Source organism: Hyposmocoma kahamanoa, unplaced genomic scaffold (assembly GCF_003589595.1).
Source record: "Hyposmocoma kahamanoa isolate Upper Pololo Valley unplaced genomic scaffold, ASM358959v1 180, whole genome shotgun sequence".
NCBI lineage: Eukaryota > Metazoa > Arthropoda > Insecta > Lepidoptera > Cosmopterigidae > Hyposmocoma > Hyposmocoma kahamanoa.
In genome coordinates this window covers 2,279,085-2,301,919 of record NW_020653711.1, presented here as the reverse complement: position 1 = coordinate 2,301,919, position 22,835 = coordinate 2,279,085, and the positions used below count along the sequence as shown (strand labels likewise).

Below are 22,835 nucleotides of genomic sequence, written 5' to 3'. Positions count from 1 at the left end.
CTTAATTTCACAAATAATAGGTAGAAACAATGTTTAAATGACAATACTATCAAGAGTTTGAAAAATAATTTATCTCTGTGACTCTAGCGAAAAGGGGTACAAGTCAAAAACGCCAACTTTACAAGGAGATGCGAAAAACAGTTAAAGCTTAAAGCTACGTAATTAAACGTTAAGTGCTTATCGCGTTTCCTTGTAAAATTGGCTTTTTTGACTTGTACCCCTTTTTCAATAGAGCCACAAATGAGTACAAATAGTGAATTAAATGACAAAATTGTAAAGTTTGTCAGATTATAAGCACAAATGGTGACTTCAAGCTTTTACTTTGACGAACAATTAGTAGAAACAGGGGTTTAAATAGTAACTGAACCTGAAAGACAGAACCTGTTTGTCGAAAGTCTGACTTTTGCATTGGTCAACTAGCCGGCAGAATTTCTAAATGCAACCTGTAGCCAAAGTAACGGGTGTTACATGCGCTATGGAATTACCCAAATATAATTTCTTCAACTCTGCCCTCTTTATCATGACTAACGCAATCGACATTTTTAGCGAAATGGAGTGAGTATCTGGAATTAGCGAAACAACAACTCCCTATAAGCCATAGTTTTTAATTCTTATTTAGTTTCAGTTTTATTCTTAAGAGTCTATACGACGTCAAATGGCTTTGGTTCATTCCGTATAACAGTGAGTGTTGAAACAATCACTTTGGAAAAAATATATAATAAAATTAAGGATATACACTGATTAGTATACGGTGTTAAAACACGATTAATAAAGTTTTTCACGATAAAAAAAAACCAAAGTTACTTCGCAATTTTACAAGAAAACCGCAGTGTTCAATAGGTATTTTACAATGATTTTTTTTATATCAATAGAACTAAATAGAACACGCAGATTATACGATTTACAGTGAAATGGTTTTAATTCCGTTTTTAAAAAAATAAATTCCGAATTAAAATCAGTGTCGCTACTGCTCGACTCAAGCAAAATGAACCGTATTAGTACGAGAACAAAATTAAATCGAGCTGAGGTAATTTTGAGGTTTGAGCTAAACAAAATGTCGTGTTTTAATAGAAAAAAAATAATGAAGTTACTTTTAAGTTTATTGGAAATAATTTCATTATGGCGATTGACAAACCACAACTTTTATTATTCCCGATAATATAACCTACCGGTATGAGATAACTTGTTAAGGCTAGCTCGCTCCATGGCTTCCAGGGCGCCTAAATAACGTGTAAGATTTCGGCTCGATTGCCTGTCGGGAAGTTTCTGAAAAGCAAATCTTTCTATCATTCAATCTATATTTAATAATAAAACAGTTACTATAATATAATTATTAGATGACTTCTAGCAAGCCTTCTGTATCATTAAAAATATTGCTGGCACAAATTTGCAGCATCATGACACGTATGAATAAAAAATGTTATATACTTTAACCGTTTGTAGTAGGGATGCTGCAGACGTCTGTATCTGCATTCGTAAATTTTTAAATATCTGCTTACGCATCCAACATCAATCGGTGCAGAGTTTTGCAGACATGGATATTTTGCAAGTCACGACAGGATCGTTGGGAGCAGGCTCTACTCAAAGTTCTCATTTGATGAAATTACAGGTACATGCGACTTGTCAATTTATGTTTCAGGGTGAAGGGTGCACTGGCAGTGATCCTCAGATCTTTGCGATTTAAAGCTCTGAGTGGCACTGCCATACCAGTGCTATGGACAGGCGTGTCGCTTAACACGGCGCACACGACTTGTTCGTCCCATGCTTTCATGAAGTTACAATTTAGGACGGAGTGTTCTAGACTTTCAAGTCGATCGAAGGTGGGCACTGTGAAGGTGAAATTGAATTGAAAAGCTCTTGCGTACACGATATATAAGTTCATAGTACGAACGTACATTTCACAAGCCAACTCTGAATACTGACCAAGCAAACATCTCTCAGTGTGTTGGCCAGCTCTGCAGCGAGTCTTGCCTCTCTCGGCGGAGAGAGCAACGCGAGCATGCGACAAACGAGACCCGCTTCGGCCGCAGTAGGCCGTCGCGCGAGGCTGTTTGTTAGTAACATTGCCATGCCGCCTTGGCTATCTGTCAACTGAAATAGAGATTGAGTTACTGCATGATACATCTTTGGCATCGGCAGACTTTACATATGCCTAGTATTGGGATATTTTTAGAAGAATTCTATTCTAAAGATTCAGTTTTACACATAATAAGTACAGATTTTTTTCACAATATGACAAGACAATCTTGCAACATGGAACACATACCTCATGATTGACTCTGGTTAGAGATACAATGAATCTAACAACAGCTTCTTGGTCTATTTCAGCTAATGGAGAGCTCGACGGAGCGTTGGCAAGAGCACGTAGTATGGGCAATGTTGCTTTCTGTATAAAAACGAAAACAGTTTTGCATACCTTAATAATACACATGCAACGGGATCATCTGAAGCTTGGTAGCAAGTTAGCGCTATCACAGTCGCCCCGAGAAGCTGTTACTTGATTGGTTCGACTTCATGTAATGGCTGGTTTACAAGTGTCAAGTGACGAAGTAATCAACTAAATTCTGTAGGTAAAGTCAGGTCAACTGAAGGGAATTTAGTAGCAACTATAAGGCCCCTATGTCTTAGAGCACAGCCTTTTGCACCTGCATATGCCGCCATATAGCTCAGATAGCCATTGTTAACGTGATGTTGCCAAAAAAATAATTATTAAGGCATTTTGACCTCTATAATCACAAAACCTACATATAATTGTACACAAAGTGCATTTACCTGTATTTGATCCTGTGCCCCATCCACGGAGGCAGGGAAAGTTTGGAAGAAAACGCCTATAGTTTGACGTAGATTGTCTTCTTCCACTAAAACAAACATTTGTATATGAAAACTACACATAGAAAAATCAAAAATTAAATCACACGTTAACTGCAAAACAAAAGCCAGTTTCATATTTTAGGAAGTTTGTTTAAGATTGACAAATTACTGTTGGACTTCGAAGTTGAGCTAGTATCCACTTTCAAAGTAAATATAAAAAGAAATATGGTTCTCACGATTTTCACAGCATCTATAAATGCAAATATAATTTCGATGCCTTACTTTCTCGAACACGTATCTTATAAAGAGTGATTATTCAGGAGATGGCAAAAACTTCCACATATTTTTAATTTCTTATCAATGGTGTTAATTTGAAATTTGTATGCATTATTTTAAGAATAGGTAAAAGCCAACATGTGAACATGAAGGAAATGTGATGTGAAATCAGCCTGAAAATTGTAATTATATTTCAGTTACTTTGTACTTCAGATACGAGTCGAAAGTGAGATGACGAACTGTCACGCTTTTTAAAATAATTGTTAAAATTTCGGTGCAACGAAGGTGTAATATTTTCCATAAATAGTGTATGAACCTGTAGCAGGGTTAAACCAAAGCAGCAGCAGTCGGCAAAGTATAGTGGGCGATTCTAGATGTCCCAAATACAACAGTCGACAGAGACCCTCAACTATGATAAGTCTATACGCCGCACACTGAAAACAACAATTATATTTTATTAAATTATAAAAAAGGCAGACTTTTGCGTGTTTAGCTGATTATGTCAATGTTAATGTAAATCACACACTTGGTGTATCTGTTTGATTAGCGTACATTGGCAACGGCAATGCATAGTGTGAAAAACTATTACAGTCTTGCTTGCACATATAGTAGAGAAAGTATTAGCACAGTATAATAAAACCAATAGAATTATATGGTGAATAAGAGTGCGAATGTGCGTCCGTACGCGACGCGCAGCGAGCGTAAACCATCGAGTATATAACCAGAAATAGAGAAGAAATAAGGCCGTATATTTCTGGTAACTCATCAGTGATACATCACTTATAAATTATCAACTCTCGTTTGCACTGAAATTACAAATTAGAAAACTGAAATAGTACAGCGCCAACAAATGACCTGTGTGTACGTCTCTGTATATTCCAAAAATCTTTTGTATTTATTGTAACAAAGACAATATCTCTAACAATGGCGTGCTGTTCCATTCGGTGGTGTGGGGAAAAACAGTAAAACAACTAATTAAAAAAATTACAACTCAATCAAATTTTATATGTAATTTTGCATATTTCGTCTTTTTTAGCAAAGCTAAAGTTAACTGGTCGATTTGAAGTGAAACAATTGACGACACCCGTCAATTGTTTCGAATTCGAGTTGGCCAATCGGAGTGCAGTCATCAGAGCAACAATATGGCAAAATAGTTTTCAAACAAGTTAAATGACATTTCATCTCTATTTCTGGTTATATACTCGATGGTACACCCACACAAGCTTCGCTCACGTTCACGATATTGTATAACGAAGTCCTGGAACATTTTGAGGCACCACCCTTTGTCATACTATTGAATTATACGGTTGATTGTAGTCGTTCAATCGTTAACTACTATTTCTATCATACTTTACAGTTGTACTTGCTTGTTACTTGTACACCTAGATAAAATGACACTTCGGACACCTGTGACATTTCGGTCCGTCATTTCTCAGATTCGGAACTGACACGAATCGGTTGTATAGTGCGCAAGCACTATTACTGGTGATCGTGGCAAATATTGGTCTTACACCACTAAAAAATCCGAAATACCGAATAAAGGTGTATTATCAAAACACCACACACGTCGTATTGTAAACTATTTTATTTTGCACTGTCACAATAAAGTCATAGTGGAGGCACTGTACTCACATAAACGCATTTAATCAACTATTGTCGAATGATTTGTGCATATTTACTTAGTAAAACGTGGTTTATATGGACTATTTCGTTTTAGGGTTTAGCGAAAATTATTACTTCTTTTTTAAATTTATATAATTATTACTTTATATTTGGTAACTTACGCTGACATCCATGATTTTAAGTAAAATTTCGATAACCGTGCTGTGGTCCGGCGACATTGATATCACAGATTCGGAGACAGTACCTAAAAATAAAAAGAGACGTAAAATGCAAACTATACAAATTTATTAGGGCGAGAATGAAACAATGGACTACATGGTTTAGTCGACTGGTCTCAAAAGCTGCCGACTGCGTCCTTTATGCGTCATTGTGGAGTAATTTTCCTATGTCTATCATAACTGAACTCTCGAATAAATTACATGAAATTTCATCATTTTTCTTTATGTACGATTTATTCAAGCACAGTATAATATGTGTCGTTCACTGTAAAAGTGAATTAACTCCTTGTAATAAAATTTTGAAATAATGAGCTTTTAGCAAATTAATTTGTAGTAATTTTAGTTCTCTGAGTAAACTAGTAATGCCATCTATGGGATGTTAGTACAATTATTGGAGTTTCTTCACTTTAATAATGAAAGATTTATGATTAAATGTGATACTTTTAAACAAAAACTAAGTGTTTTAAAATATGGACTTACATCATTTTTATAATATATGTTCTTATCTCACTTATAAGTAACTTATAGAGTACTTCTCAGCTGATTATAACTTACAATTGATTCTCTAAAATAATAACGTGCCAGACAATTACACCAATTACTCGGGGCCCAATTCTGCTAATGTTCTTGGTCATTGTAATTCCACTGAGATTATATTGCAATTATGATAATATTTGCTATTCGGTTAAAATCTAATTGCAATGGCAGTTTAGGCTCAGTGGAATGTCCGTGATGGCATATTCATACATTCAAGTACTAACGATCGATCTTGCCTTACTAAAACCTCTATGGAAATTACTACGCATGTCATAATTTTTTATCTCGTTTAAACAACAATTTAGTTTTCAAATTAGATATATCGTCGGGGATAGTGCGAATCCGCGTATGTAGCATTGGTAAAAGGCGCGTATCTGCACAAACCAAATTTTTACAGGTGAGGGATTTAACGCTAATTTGGTCGCCACCGATACACGGCTTTGATTTGACACTAAATTACCGAAACGGAAACTCATAATCAATTGCTAGTTAGGCGTAATTCCACAATCACCGACGATATATAATATTAACACACTACGCCATCGGCGTGTCGTCGAATCGCCATTGAAGAGCAGAATACAAAAAAAAATGCAATGGAAGTTGAATAGTAGCTCGATGGCTAGCCACTGATAATGTATTATAATAATAATGTATTTTAAAAATGACCAGACTTGAGGACCTGGACTCAAACTAGAGAATTCCCTGTACTAAGATTATATAAGAGCAACGGAATCAACTCTAGACACTAAGATGACGAGGAACTGGGATCCCCTTATAAAGCGGTCACAGTGCGGCCACCGAGGTCCTTAAGAGTTCTAATCGGACACTTTACGGCAAGTATGTACAAACCATCGTGATTAATGTCCATCGAACGTCTTGTAGTATTCTTGCTTTTATTCGTATCATTGTTACTGTCATCTTCGAAGACTCGCGCTCCGTGTACGCATAGTAGATCTACTAGACATTTTAGTACCGTTGATACTATAGGTTCGTTCGATGTATCTATTAGCTGGAAACAAAAGATTGGCACTGGTTTTAAGTAGAATATACGCCTAATTGCTGATTATTTTAATGAATGACATCTTGTAGAGTAAAAATGTTGTTTGCTTATTTTCACCCTTTTAACAAGAGAAAGGGAAAATAACACTGATCGCGCAAACAAACGGTGCATTATAAGGGAATCACCACATTTATCGATACGAAATTAGGGTTACCATTTTGAAATTTGAATAGTTGGGATAAAAAGCCTGACCTTTGCAAGAAAATCCGGACAACCGATTCTCACGCGGCACCAGAGATGGACAAGATTGAACGCAACAGAATGAACAAAATTTTTGTCATAAATCGAGTGTCGCAATTGCGAGGTGGATATTTTAATTTTTATTATGAAAATTGTCACCCTAAGCCATTGGCTTACAAATAAATGGACGACGGGTCTAATACAAAAACCACGAAAAAAATGTCCCAAGTCAACCTATTTAAACGTAGTGACATGTCAAGGAATATGAAAAAGCTAAAACGTTGAATTTAAATTGTAATGTCATCGCAGTACTGTCTGATTTTGCTTGCTTCGCTGTCAGTCGAACAAACGAACACTAGAGCGTGAATGGCGCTCTGAATACGATTTTATCGCCCTATAAGTTTGGACACTTTTTAGCGCGGACCCGACGTCCGTATAATTGTAAGTCAATGCCCTAAGCCGAAAAATTCGGACAAAAATTCAAAATGCCGAACATGTCCAGGCAAATCCGGACGGATGGTAACCCTACACGCGATCACCCTGAGGCGGTCAGAAAAAGCTTTATGTCTATCCAATAAGAGCGAAAAAGACGCTACGCGTTTTGTAGCCGCTCGCTAACTGCGCAACATAATTTTCGCAAAAACGAAATAAAAATTACAAAGACAAAGCTTTTTTGGCCGACTTCATACGAGTGCGTGTCGACATGTGGGGTGAGACCCTAATTCGGACCTTGTTTGATAAACTTATAAACCTCTAATTTAGCATCTAATTTAAGTAGATTTTGATTGAAGACGAAGACGAAATAAGACTCATGGGTTACAAAAAACTTACATTAGCGAAAAAGAACGCCTTATTTTCTTTGGCCATGTCCTTGTCCAACATTCCGAAAAGCGCGACAGTTTCGAGAGCCGTCTCTAGAATATCTGGATTTTGAAATATTTCTACCTGAAATAATTAACAGGAGTTTCACAAATCAAATAAGATAAAAACAATCCCCATATAAATAAATATTTCAAAACGAACAAGCTTATATATAGGTGAAACTATTTTTTCGGATTTTGATTCACTCGTAAATATGACATCTGCAAACATCATGATCATAAAATAAATACCTCTAGTTCTTCGAAAATCATTTTAAGCATAGGCGTTACATTCTTGAGTTGCGGTGTGTCCAACACGCAGTTCAATATTGTCAAACATTTGTTCAATGTGTCTGCGTCCGAAATCTTCTCCTTGATAGTCTGTAAGAGTAATGTTTGTATATCGTTGTATTTGCATATTGTTGAGTTAGCGCGTTTGCGAATCCAAGAAATGACGGTCCGCAACGTCACAGGGATCATTCTATCTCTAGGTGCACAACGATATACGTATTTTCTCGGATTGCAATCGGACTTAGTGCACAAGCGACATTCGAAGTGGGTCCGAGTTTTCTAGATTTATATAGTCTCGGATGTAGTGAGCAAATGTGCTTAGAGTAAATTTTATTGGTGAAGTAAAGTTTTTAGACTATTTTTAGTGTATTTGTAAAAATTTTTGTGTTTAGTGTGGAGATAGCATGGTAAACACTTTATTAACTAATATCACACAACAAATTAACTTTAATTGAAAATTTGTTTGTACTGTTGTTGTACATATCAGTCCGGTTACATACTAATTAGTGATTCGGGTTTCATTTCAATATGATTTAATTTCCAGACTTAGACTGGCCTTTAGTATAATTTGAAAAATTCGAATCGCCATTGTTCTATGGTTTAATCAATGTTAAACTGTTATAATTTTTTAATGTTTAATTTCGTTGAGTAAGGCTGTACTAAGTCGATGTCAATTTAATTGCTACTTTATGTCTAATTCTTATTTAATTAACTATTTTATGTTCTCACTTTTTCTGCCGCTAAATGTGGCGATACATGTACGTTTTATTAACCTATTCATATTAAGTATGTAAAAGCATGTGCAAGTGTGAATATGGTATGATTACAGTAGTTTTTTTAGTTGTACGTAATAAAGCAGGGTTATTACTTACCGGTACAGGGGCGGGTGGTGGTGGTGGTGGTGCTGGCTGTATAGTTAGCTCTTCTAATTTCTTTTGAATGTCTTCCACCTAAACAAAATCAAAATTTCTTAAGTTTTCGCGATTGTTACACATTGGTAGTCTGACTGACATTATATGACTAGACATTTGCATGCTATTTAATATATGCGAAACATGTTTGTACTAGCACTGTCTCTTGTAACATCTTGTGTTATACCATGTTTTAAGCAAATAAACGAATTATTATTATTATTGGAAATTATGTTAATTTTTTTCGACTCTAAATCGCTATATTGTTTCTCAAACAAAACAACGTTTCGGGTCGTTTGAGCATTGACCATGGCACCTGTGAAGGGCCAGAAACGTTGGTTTGTTTAAAAAGAAAATGTATACGATGTAGATCTGAAAACAAAATAATCTCATTCTGAAAAATCATAATATTGAACTTAATGTATTTTATGATAAATGCGTCATATAAAGTAAATAAAATATAATATATAAAATATAAATAAACCTTGGCTTTGCACTCAGCGGCGAGCGCGTAATTTTGCTCACGGACAGCTTCCTCCTGCGCTTCAATGGCGACGTTTAGCGACACGCGGAGTCTTGCTCTCTAGAATGAACAAAAAGTTGTTACTTATCATGGTCGTATGGGTGATCACATCGACCATATATTTTTCCTTGGATGAACGCAGTATGCAGCAACTTCCAGTGTGAATCGTAAAGCCATCACCAATTCACCTCTAAAGCAAGATGACTACGCTTAATTTTTTATTTTAGGAGTGGATGGGCAAAAAAATGTGCGAGACAATCACATCAGTTACCCGATCCTAAGTAGGTAACTTTGTGAACTATTTTGTAAAATGAAATTTTAGGAGTCAATCGGTTCTATAGCAAATCAATATAAATATTATTGAGAAACTATTTAATCCGGGACGACCTCACATCAACATTTATTAACGTATTTATTGAAATATCTAATAATGTGTCTAACGCGAATTAAATCGCGATTTAGTATTAGTTGTGTATTATCAGAATTAACAAATTCAGTCTGTTATGATACCTGAGAGTAGGGAACTAACCCAGCAATTTAGGCGTTATACATTCTGAAGGTGAGATAAAGTCGGCTGAGAGTACATTGGTTGATTGGCACTACAGTTAGACAGAGTATTTGTTGTTAAGATGGCCTGAATATAGTGTATCACGAACTAGTAACTAGATTTTGAAAGAAACCCGCTATTTGTGCTGAAGGTACAAGGAGGCATGAAGAGGTGGCAGAGGAAGAGCTGTTGGGGTGTGTGTACCAGAGGATCCCATTGGTTTAGATACAGGGGGGTCGAGAACCTATTAGGATGATGATAGTAAGGCCAATGAAGTAGAATGAAGTTGGAAGAGGTATATGAGAACAATTGATACTCTATTAAAGGCTGTTGTGACGTAAAATAGTGTCGCATATTTATTTTCATTATGACAGAACTTTAAGGGTCGTATTCTAGAACTCTACTCAATGCTCAGGACTTGAGTATGATTCAAAGCACTAGAAATCATACTCAAATCCTTGCCATTAGGGTCGTATTTCCAGTGCTTGAAATCATACTCAAGGCTGTTCAAATCCTGACTTGAGCATTGAGTACAGTTCTGGAATATGACCCTAAGTGTGGCGACAATATCCAAACTGTCTAAACTTTCAATTTTGTTGCAGTTAGGACGTTCTAATACCTCAACGGTTTCAAGAAAAAACATTAATTGAAATAAATTACGGTTTTTTTTAATTTTACTTATTTATTATTACACTTTTCAATTTACAATTAACAAAACAAAACAATGTGCATAAAACTATACATATTTTTCGCAGTGCAGTCGTCATTTACACAATATAAAAAATTGAAAACATTAAATATTATTGTAGGTAACATAAAATTTCTGTGGCACATATCAAGGACAACACGACAAAAGTATTTTATAAAAAAGGTTGGAGATGGAATGATAGGCATAGTAGTGTAGTAGAGTGGCGAGACGTGAAATTGTCGTTAGTAAAGCCGGAGTAAAAACAAAAACACTTACTTTAACAAAAACTTCTATTCGCGTTAAAAAGGCGCCTTGGCGACACTTAAACACAATACTTATTAGCACACAAGATACTTGTACACATCATTTCACTGGTTACCTAAGTCCATACATAAAATAACTATAGGTTACTACATTTTGTGCTGCCATCGCAATAGGAAAGTTTGTTTATTATAATAAACAAACATTCGTATCGCGAACTGACGACAACGTGAATGCAAGTGTTGTAGTTTTAGAGTCGTATTCTAGAACTCTACTCAATGATCAAGTCAGGATTGCACTGGAAATACGACCCTAATGGCAAGGACTTGAGTATGATTTTCAGTGCTCACTGCAATACTCAAGTCTTGACTCGAATATTGCAGTATTGAGTAGAGTTCTGGAATACGACCCTAAATTTTTAATTGCAACTACGAATTAACATGAGCTTAGCCATATTAAAATGAAACACCCAAACGGGCATTGGATATTTCTTTTTTTTTTCTTATTTATTTTATATTTGTAAGACTGTTTATCATTTAACATTTACGAAATACTATATTATAATATTTTTGTTACATATCGGCCGGCTTGACTCGCGCTGTGATTGGCTGAGATCCATAGGGAAGCAACAGTACTCCGTATTGTCAAGGACAGGTTACTACGCGTTTATTATTGAATATTTTGAATATAAGTTTTTTTAAGTGGTGGGGTATGCGAGCTGCTGCTGTCTAGTAGTGTTTTGGTCATACGTGGAAAATTTTAGGCAAGCCGGTGGAAACGAGTTTTATTTCTCCTAGCCACTGGAATCAAACCTGGAACCTTCTTATCCAGCGCCCAGTGTGTGTCACAATGTGTTGGACCACCAAGGTCTCCAAGTCAGTGAGCCAACGATATACGAGTATTATAATTATTTATAGAATAATATTACCTCTAACTTGACTTTTGTATCATCAACAGCTGGTGGCGGTGGCGGCGGGGATGTCTCCGGCTCAGGTGGGTCTCGCAGCGAGCTAATAACGCCGTAGACAAGCTCGATACGTTGAGTAACGTCGGGAACAACCATTTCAAGTGCAGACACGAATGCGCGGATAACTTCGGAGTTTAATGGACCGTATTCCCCTAGAAAGATATTATATTATTTTTAAGCAGTAATAGACCAGTTTTTTATTATTCTTTTATTTAATACTTACAAAATCGAATATAATTTTACTTAACACTCTTAAACATAAAAAGAATTGTCTGAATGTTGCAACTCTTCTAACAATAATATCTAATATAACAACAAAATTTTGCATAATATGCTATCGGCCACATTGGCAAGGAAACTGGTTCTACTCTCAGCACTTTTTCTAGACACCCGCACACAGGCTATTCGAATTCAATCTATAAATGTACCTAGAGGCCCAGACACGGGTAACTTTCACAGAAAAACGTGTTAGTGCATACAAGCCGTTTGAGAGTATGTTCGCCTCTTGTGTTGCAGTTCATGGCTTCAATTGCCACTGAAGCCAACACAGAACCCCTTTGTTGCAGTTTAGTTCACTAAATCATGAACATGAAGAAAAACATCGTGTTGAAATACATGTTAAAAATTCATTATAATAATAATAAGGAAGTCCCTAACTTTTGTTATGTCAGCAGCGGATAAAGGTTGATGAAGATGCATATTCACATTGTGACATGAGTACTATACACCTGCCCGATGCCCATGGCATAGAGACCTCTCAAAATAAGAGCAACCACTTAGAAGGCTTAGAAGCCGTCGAAATGTGGGTATATTGAAGAATTTTGAAAATATCGTGGACGGATAAGTTGTCCAATGAAAGGGTATTGCAGATGGTGACACGAAGTATAGACAGTAGTTCGTTGAATGATGTAATGAATAATTTCGAATAATTAATAATGAACACCAAACTATAATTTTACTATAAGTTAAGAGTCAGCGTCTCGTGTAACCTACTTATTGTTACTAATTCATGCGACCTACATGCACAATCGATTCATTGCGAAATACATACCACAATACGATTTGTACATAATATTTTAAAATAATTGTGTTGTATATAAGCGATGAGAAAGCTTTTAGGGTCGTCTTCCAGAACTCTACTCAATGCTCAAGTCAAGACTTGAGTATGATTTAAAGTACTAGAAATTATACTCCAGTCTTTGAGTTTAGGGTCGTGTTTCCAGTGCTTGAAATCATACTCAAATCCTGACTTGAGCAATGAGTAGAGTTCTGGAATACAACCCGAAGTGTGAAACACACTGAACGGTTGCGGGTCGGGTCGGGTCGGGACCGCGGCGGGTCTAATTCCGTGTATTTTTATATGGACGACAATACATAGAGCGCGGGTGCAGGTCGGGGCGTGCGCTGACCCGACACGCGCCCTAACTGCACCCGCTCTCTGTGTATTTCACGTTTTAGTAAAAATAATACCTGTCAGTATATCAGTAAGAAGAGCCTTCAAGGCGTCACGTCCCGTCGGATCGCTGGCGTCGTAGACACGTAGCATATATCCCAACTCATGTAGCACGTATTGCCGCGTACTAAAGCCTACTGGGTCCTCGGTTTGTATGGGACATGGCGATTCTACGATACTGTTGATAGAAAAACGCGTTTAAATTGTTTACATGTGTATTGAACAAATATTTGCTTTTTAGAACAAACCATAGCTTCAGGCTTTTTCCAACGCTTTGGAGTCACAACTGACTGGGACACCATGGAACATGTATGATTCGTTTGAAAAAACCAATATACGCAATTTAGATCCGAAAAAATGATTTCATTTCCTCCTTTAACTGCCTCCGTGGCCGAACGGTTACCATGCCGGACTGCCACGCAGAGGTCCCAGGTTCGATTCCCGGGCCGAGAGAAATAGTTGTATGGCCTACAATTATTTCTCTCGTGAGTTTGGGTGTAATTTGTGGTTGTCTATGTGTGTGTCCATGGCACCCGCAACACAGGGTTTCCCTAGTGCGGGGCTATGTTGAGTGTGTGCGTTATTATTTATTTATTATTTATTTCCAATGTGTAACAATCGTGAAAACTTAAGAACTCGAATAGAAAGAAGTTAGTAATAAACTGCAATAACACAAGTCATAAAAGTCTAAGTTTATTATTGTTTTGCCAAGAAAGTCATTAGTCTTAGCATCCCTTTGGTTTAAACATTAATATGAAACGAAATAATGGGAAACGAATTTTTGATTCACTTGCCGTCAGGCGTTCATGAATTGACTGACTGAACAGTATTTTTATTCAAACTTAGAATTAATTTGTTTATTTACTGCATACAATATACAAGTGTCGTAAAAATATTGTGCAGTAGTGTATTCGGCATGCCAATATTTAAACATAGAAGAATAAACGTCTCAAGAATACCAAATTAATATGACGATAACATAATATGACATTATAATCATAGCACGTTACCGTGAATTCAAATAGATGCAGCAAGTAGCATGACATTCTCGCAGAAATTTAAAGTATATATTATGTGCCACACAAAGTGTACTACATGTCAAGTGACATATTACGCTATTGTATCATACTCAGAAATGATTATTTCTACAGAATGTATCTCGGAGAGTGTGCGAGGGAATCGCAGGATTTAATTCCACGTTACCCTGGACTGGAGTTTCACCCTATTTTGTTGTTATCGCAAAGATTCGCACGAAGCGTTACCGTTTCACATTTATATGGCGAACGGCTATGGAGTGAAATCCCCTGCCTGCAGACTTGTTCCCTGAATGGTATAACTTGGGCCTTTTCAAGGCGAGTTTATATTTAAGTGCACATGCTCATCAAATAAGATGGAGGTCAAATGTGCACTTAATTGTTTTAATAATAAAAAAATACCTTGCTTTGAGGACTTTATACGAACAATAAAGAACAAAACTACAGAAAACTAATAAGATTTTTACAGTTTAGGTAAATCTAGCGGAAAAAATTTACAATTTTAAAACTGCTTTATTCCAATGTATTCGCACTGATTACCGTATATTTGTTATTTGCCTAGAAAAGGGTTGTGGAGTTTGATTATGCTAATAGAATATTCCATAACAAAACTTACGCTCGTATGTAACCAGTAAGTACAACCAAGTCAGGGAGAACGGTTTCGAGTGTTTCATCATCTTCAATCTTTTGCAAATGTTCCGCTAGGTGGCGCCAATACCACGCTGTTTCCTTGTTCAGTTTCTCGGCCGGGATTAGGCGGAGATTCTTGTCAGTTGGCAGCCATTCTAGTAGCTCAGAGATAGGGAGACGCCTGAAGGATTTGTAAATAATAATATAAGTTGAGTAATTATACCATTCTCACTGCACTAAATAAGACGCTTTTAAGGTACGATTTGCCATAATTACCTTGTCGGTAAGGTTATCATCCGTCCAGGTTTGTCCGGACATGGCGAGCTTTTTGACCTTGTGTCTGGATTTTTCGGCTTAGGGTAACATTTTTCAGAAAAAAAAAAATATCCACGTTGCTTTTCTGAAGTAAAACTCGATTTACGACAAAAACTATGTTGCCCGGGCGTTTGTGCATCACTGCTGTCGCGTGAGATATTTTTGACTTTGTTTTGTTACTAAAAAGTCAAATTCTTCAAATTTCGGAATGGTAACCCTACTTGCAGTTGATATTAACGATAGAGCTGTTATGTAATATGGGGAAAATGACGTAAAAAAATTAAATATATATATTTAGTCTGCTGAGTCTGTTATTGTATTTGCTTTGCTTTCCTTTCCTTCAACTCGATACACAGCAGCGCGACTTCACTTCTGCGAACGTATGAAAATTGACACGAAAATGGCCATAAATTAACTGCTGATAGGATAAATAGGTAATTTAGTATAATGAAACAAAAAGGGTAATTTAATTGTCAAGTTTATAATTTAAATTTATGCTTATTAAAAAAAATAATTGTTTATTTTACTTCAGTTTATTTAACTTTCAAAATCTTATTTAAATTTTGATTGTAAAAAAACAAAAATTGGTTGAGTTCAAAAATAATAAAAGTTACACCACAATGTTCTTCCTACTGCTTTTAGTAGACAAACAGCAAAGACCGAATAAGCCCAGTAACCAAATATTCATTGCAACTTTAGCACCTAATAATAATCCAACCCAGCCTGACTGGATTAATAACTTATCCAGACAAGCAGACAGAACTCTACCATTAGTCAATTTGAACGTAAGTTTTTTTATATGAACGCACGAGGTAGTATGGGGCACTTAAGGTGGAGGTGAATGTCCATCAATAATGAATAAAATTAAAGTATGCCTACTAACTTGAACAAGGATTCCAACAGTTTCCCAGCAACATACTGCGAGTCCTTGGCGTCGTGCGAGTTGTCCAACCTAATGGCCTTGAGCAGATCAATGATGTTTCCGTGGAAAGTGCTTAGCCAGCCAGGTATTAAGATTTCTTCGACGACGCGACGTACGCGAGGACTGCGTTCAGTTAGACCCACCTGGAAACAAGAAATAAATAAAATTAACTTGTATCCATTACTGTTTCAGTGGTTGATTGATTATTCTTGATGAGATACGTATATTTATGCATATTGTACCGAGGACATCAACTCATTGAAGGATCTTGTTCTTTTGCACTAGAGGCGATATTTGAACAAAAGTGTATAGCATGATGTGCTGTTGACTGTACATATACTTACAGTAACAAAAATAAATGTGTAAGCCATAGTCAATTAGGGTTCAGTTGCCCACCTCCCGAAAGCAAGCTACAGAATTTCGATCAGAGCTTCGGAAAGTGACCGTCTTCAAGTAGTATCTGAAGACGTCAAAAATTTTAAATGTACATTAAAAGTACTTTAATTGAAAAGTATGTGTAGATAAAGATGTATGGAAAGACAACATGAGTCTAGATTCCACACAATTTGATTCAAAATGTATTCCATAGCATTTAAATTTATTTGAAAAGAGCAATCCCTAGAGTTTTTTGCTCGTTCTTCTCAGGGAGGTCAGCGCAGTGAACGAGCAGTAGGTTAAAATGTCGTTTACAAGCGTAAAAGTTTTACCTATGGAATGAATGATTATTTGACTTTGGATGTGAATGATGTAACATTATCGGGATAAAAAAAGGGATTTGAGCCAATAGAGGGGGGTTACTAGCGCCAATTTTCACCTGCTTTCTAGAAATTTATTGCTCAAGAATAAAATAACAGTGCAATTTAACCTAGATAAATATAATAAAATGGTACTCGCTTTAAGTGTAAGCATTCTTTGTGTAACTTTTAATTGTGTGACAGGCATGGCGGCCATGTAAAGAAACGCGGCGCGGCGTACAGCCTCGTCTACATCGCAGAGTCGCTCTAGCACGAAAGGCACGTTGTTCTTGCATTTCGCTATTGACATTAACACTGCTCTGAAAATAGACACCGAAAATAAAATCAACAGCCAAATATTGGAACATTGTTAGTTATTAACTTTTTCATAAAAAAAACACCGACATACTTGATCTATTTAATTATTAAGCTTCTACAATTTAAGGACATTACTACATAACTTAAACCGAAATAAAATTGTGCAATAACTAAAAAGAGCCAAAACCACAGTATGATTTCGCCAACTGTTGAGTATAGGCATCCCGCAATTTGTGTCATCCACCACGATCCTGCGCTAGTCTCACCTATCTACGGCCCACGACTTTGACAATGTCATCTACTCGCACTCATCTCATTCCAGAATGTTCCACATTTCTATAGCCACCATTAAGTTGTCACCTTATTCTATCTTGTAAAGCTTATTAATTACCTTCGCACCGAAGAGCTAGGATCACAACTCATGTGGAAGCGATAGGCACGTGTGACGTCATCATCGGGTGGATTCTGCAGCCGTTGCAGAGCGAGTGCCGCGCGGCAGCGGACGGCACCGCGTGTGTCTTGCAGTCTTTGCATCTGGTGTTACATACAACATTGAGATATCATATTTTGAGATTAGATTTTGCCCTAAACTTTGTTTTTAATTGGGTGATAAGTTGTTGTGGTCAAGAACAGGACATAAACTACATATATATTACACAAATTAAAATCTGTTTTAATGTCAATTATAAACACTCTTTAATGAGTTTAGGGCGAGGCCAGACTGGCATAATCTTGTGAGTCGTGTTATTTGAGTCAAGTAATTTACGCTGCATTCGATTTCATATAAAAGTCCGCGAGGGTTTGTGCTACACGACGAAGCAAAATGTCTACCGATTCACACTCGTAATTACGACCGAAATTCGGTTGCAAGAGGAAAACATTTATACATATGTGACAGTACTTTACAAATTGATCTGGAAGTCCACATAAACTTTCATATAGTAAATGAAACTGCCCACACTTTAAACTTTTCAAATTGAATGGATGTACTCAGCTTCTTCTCTTTTTTAAACATAATGTATATATAACTGCCTACGTGGTCGCAAGGGTACTATGCCGGATTGACACGCAGAGGTCCCAGGTTCGATCCCCGGACCGGGAGAAATATTTGCATGGTCTACATTTATTTCTCTCGTGAGTTTGGGTGTAATTTGTAGTTGTCTATATGTGTGTCCATGGCACCCGTGACACAGGGTTTCCCTAGTGCGGGGCTATGTTGAGTGTGTGCGTTATTATTTACTAGGAAAAGTGAAGTATGTACTTTTTAACTAATATCCAAATTGGCTGGCCCCTCCCATAAAACTACTTGCTTTTCTGAAGAATTGTTATAATATGTCTATATAACGCTTTATATACAAAACTATAGTATACTAAGTACGAGTAACATTTATCAAAACCAGTAGAACCTAACGGAATCAGATCACGACTGAAGCGCAATATATCAGCTGGATGATGCCTAATTTGGCTTTTGTCCCTGCCCCTCAACGGATTCGGCGATTCCAGCCTTAAAAATGTGGTGAATCACTATGTTAGTAGGGATATATCAGTGTACGCCTGTTTTTTAGATCTTAATCGAGCTTAGAGATAAGATATTAAAAGTAGATATTTACCTGTGAAGACAGAAGCTTGTCACATAGGTCATCATCAAGAGAGGCATCCTCACCAAGTGCAGAAAGTACTGCAGCCAGCAACTGACTGGCTCTATATCTGACTGACTGCCCAGACACACATTGGCACTGAAAATATGTTGGTGTTAAAAAAACAACTACTTATTGTTAGCAAAAGAAATATTTCACCTATAGCAACCTTGGATACTAAAGTAGTTGGGAGGAACATATACATACTTTATGAAATAAAATTTCCCAAACACAGGTAAAATGCCAAACAGGTCAAGCTAATAAAACAATTCCGAATTGCTTACATGTGGTATCTTTTACCCTTATTTATGTATAAGTATCGAAAATTACAAATTTACTAATACAATATACACAAATAGAATTTAATAGTATAAGATAAACAGGTTAAAGAATTTGCACTTAGCTGTCTTTCAATTTTCATTTAATAGTTATTCATTTTCTGTATTCTGGACATCCAAAGTAACAACTTATGCAAATTTACATACATTTGAATTGTAAAAAACAACTAATGCAAAGATCATGGCCAATAATCTGACCTGATTAATGGATATTTGCGTACAAAAACCATGTTAGTTTTAAATTATGTAGGTAGTTACAAACTATTTTTTAATTTATGAAAAAAAGTATCAAAATTCTACAGGGTTGACATGTAACAGGGCAATAAAGATCTGATATTAAACATGTTTTTAATTGTGTGAAAACCCTGATTAGATTATTGTCAGACTTCCTGTCAAAATAAATATAATCATAATTCTGCGCGAACTCTGAACGTATGCGGTCAGTTGAAAAACTTCTCTGAGTGATCCACAATAAATACAAACCACATAATATTGTGTATTAACATAGTTGGTCCCATCAGGAATCGAACCAGGTACTGCTGCATCCAGCACTCACAATGTAAATCATTGGGCTGTCAAGGTTGTCGACGTTAAGTATATAACTACAGAAAATATTCATACTCACATCAAAGATGATATCAAATATAAAGAGCAAGAATTCTTCCTCATCGTCCAATGCAGTGCAGAATGTAGCAACAAACTGGACCACTCGGTCAACATTGGCGCTTGTATCGCCAAATGTAAATAAGTAGAGTAGAGCATTTTTGAAGCTTTTCCGGAATGAGTCTTCATCGAGCTGTGTTTCACAAATATATATATACATATATACATATACTGAATGCATTGAACTGGCAAAAAATGGTAATAATAATTATATATATTATTAGGTCAGTGGCAGGGGTGTGTTAGTTGTTCCACCTCCACTCGTGTGAGACTTCACACGCGTGGAGTTCAAGGACTCTTGAGCAGTCTGTGATAACATCTTGTCACAGAACGCCCAAGGATGTAGCCGGTACACCCTGGGGCTAACACTGAGAACTCTCGGCTTCAGTCTGTCAACATGGCCCGGCCATACGTTTCTGGGGGTGGACGATGGCAAGTGGTGGGTCTAAATTTACACTCCTGCGTTAATGCTTACACAGTTGAGCGCTGTGATTAGCCAACACAGGGAAATGGCATTGTGTCCCGTCAGAGGGCCACAGGCGGGGGGGGGGGGGGGACTCGGCCATGCTGGCGGGGTGAGTATGTGCGGAACAACTGGCTGACTTTGATCAAGTCAGCCAGCCGCACATTTCGAGCCCCCGATGTCGCGCAGTGAGCTCCTAACTTCTGCACCCCCAACATCCCCAAAGGTGCGGGCACCGTGATGAAGGGAAGTCAGAAGAGTGAGTGAAAACACATAGTAATATGGACACTAATGATCTTTCTTTCTCTAAATCTAATAACCTAAACCCGGCGGTACTGGAAGGGAAACATAAAAGTGCCTCACCAACGCCAGCCGAAATCCAAGGCCATGTCACCTAACAAATACAAACTAAAAAAGCACATACGGTTCAGGAGCACCGCGCCATGGCGAGGCTATAGTGGGAATAATTCTCAAATCTCAAATGTTAAGCTTGATGTGCTCTTGACCCTGTCTGTACTTGTGAAACTACAAGCACATGGAACTTATCAACTTTATATCTCAGGGTGATGGGTGCAGAGACGATGCCCTTCTACACTTTGCGATTTAAATAAATAAAATTTATTTAAGTATAAACTCAATAATAATTTAACATTACATTCCGCCACATATCTATTTAATTTAAATTAAATATTATTGTAATTTAATTTAAAGCTCTGAGTAGCATTGCAACTGAACAAGAGTGCTGTTTATCGCGAGGCACATTGCGATGGCTATCTAGAATAGTAGCCTATAACAAAATCACTTAAATCATCAAGAAGATGACTTAAAAACAACTGCAGAATATCTAAATGTAAAGCAGACAAATTGGTTACAGGTTCATGTTCACACATAGTTATTTTAAATAATACAAAGCTTGGTGTCCTTATCACAATAAAATTTGTTGTTGTAATGAGATTAAAAATGAAAAATATTTGTAAAAGCCACTATTTTTGAAGCAGCGACTCGTAAATGCAGTCACTTGATAGTGATAAACATTTTAAAAGCATATTTTCCATCTGACTTATAAGGGCTGCGAATTATAGTTTTAGAATTATAGTTTTTTTAAGAGTAAACAGGGCCATGACAATTAACACACAAATTGAAAATTTAAAAAAAACCGAATGGATCTTATTGCAAATAACACGGTTATTTTTATTTACATAAAATACTTAATAATGTATTTATAAACAGGAATAAATAAATTGGTTTAATTTTTCAAATCGTGTACTCTCAGTTCCACAATTTTAAATTATAGTATTTGATTTCGTGCGCGAAATGTAAAAAATACTAGTAATTGGATTTGAAAATTTACTTCTGATAAGTTATATACTCACGTTTTTGTACAGCTTTTTCATTTCTTTCACATACTTCTTATGCTGAACAATATTATATTGGACGTTTTGGAATATCTTGAACATAGCGGGATTGTTATGCGGATTTGGTTTCGTAGCAGTCACGGGCGGTGGAGCTTTAGCATCGGTCGGAGGCATTTTAGTTTTAAATCACTTCTTTAGTATTAACACTTAATTATTTTTTTACTTTTCCAATTGAACCAATAAAGACGCTTTGCACTTTCGCTCCAAAACCGTTTTGTTTCGAAAATGACACCGAGTTACCGACAGTGACAGTTAGGATCAGTGTTGCCAGGGCCCTTGAGTATAGACAATTACATAAGAAATTTCGCTTCAAAAGTAACCATTGACTTACAAAATGAAAGTAACATTTTACAAATTCTTCTTAAACTAAATATTCTAATTATCAACGATATATATATGTTTAGACCTTCGACTATGGAAATTTTCCATTCTCTAAGGTTTAGACACCAAAAAAACAAAAACGTAAGACATTGCTAACTTTTTTTGCTTAATTGGAGTGCGTTCTTAAATTATTTAGGAGTCTTAATAACAAATAGAGCTGAATTTAAAAAATCCTAACATCCTCAAAAGTTATAAGAAAACACCTTAAAAATAAAAGTTACAATATTCCTCGAGAAAGTCAAAAGTTACAAAATAATCTAAGAAATGTAACCATCTGCAAACACTCAATAGGATTGGTAAAAAATATTGATATGCCAAAATGTCGACTTTTTTCTTCATGAAATAATCGATATACATAGGCGGTATTTTTTTATCGCAGTCACAGTTAGTAAAATATTTGAAAAAACAGTAATGTACACATACATTGTTCAGCGTCAATTTGTGGAATAAAATAGATAGGTATATAAATACAAAATCTAAAAACTCACCTTTTGTGAACACTTGGTAGTCTTAGCAGAGCACCTTAATGTTTTGAACTCCTTTCTCTCCGTCGTCATCTAGGAGCAGACGATCCCATCTCTATACTTTTTACTGGACTTTTTTTAAAGTTCAATACGTCACATTTATCTTAAAAGATGTATTGTAAGAATATTTTTAGTTTACTGGCTTCAGGAAAAATATCGATACCTATGTTAATAATAATAATAACGCACACACTCAACATAACCCCGCACTAGGGAAACCCTGTGTCGCGGGTGCCATGGACACACACATAGACA

General features: G+C 36.4%; 1 protein-coding gene across 2 annotated transcripts in view; it reads right to left on the bottom strand.

Moving 5' to 3' along the window:
• LOC113225934 (condensin complex subunit 3) overlaps positions 1–21,862 on the bottom strand; it is a 32,585-nt gene extending 10,723 nt beyond the window's left edge. Inside the window, exons 1-20 of one of the 2 annotated variants that reach the window (XM_026458408.1) lie at positions 21,634–21,862; positions 19,760–19,930; positions 18,770–18,895; positions 17,551–17,693; positions 17,002–17,161; positions 16,069–16,250; positions 14,857–15,051; positions 13,224–13,384; positions 11,715–11,905; positions 9,252–9,350; positions 8,729–8,806; positions 7,818–7,946; positions 7,537–7,650; positions 6,315–6,474; positions 4,872–4,954; positions 3,404–3,521; positions 2,773–2,858; positions 2,267–2,386; positions 1,924–2,091; positions 1,170–1,266 (exon numbers count right to left, since the gene is read on the bottom strand). In XM_026458408.1, coding sequence (XP_026314193.1) covers positions 1,170–1,266; positions 1,924–2,091; positions 2,267–2,386; positions 2,773–2,858; positions 3,404–3,521; positions 4,872–4,954; positions 6,315–6,474; positions 7,537–7,650; positions 7,818–7,946; positions 8,729–8,806; positions 9,252–9,350; positions 11,715–11,905; positions 13,224–13,384; positions 14,857–15,051; positions 16,069–16,250; positions 17,002–17,161; positions 17,551–17,693; positions 18,770–18,895; positions 19,760–19,930; positions 21,634–21,789 — 2,737 coding nt within the window. In that variant the 5' untranslated portion in view covers positions 21,790–21,862. The remainder of the gene's footprint in view (positions 1–1,169; positions 1,267–1,923; positions 2,092–2,266; positions 2,387–2,772; positions 2,859–3,403; positions 3,522–4,871; positions 4,955–6,314; positions 6,475–7,536; positions 7,651–7,817; positions 7,947–8,728; positions 8,807–9,251; positions 9,351–11,714; positions 11,906–13,223; positions 13,385–14,856; positions 15,052–16,068; positions 16,251–17,001; positions 17,162–17,550; positions 17,694–18,769; positions 18,896–19,759; positions 19,931–21,633) is intronic. The other variant, XM_026458410.1, reaches the window with a different exon arrangement.
• Between the last annotated feature and the right edge of the window lie 973 nt (positions 21,863–22,835).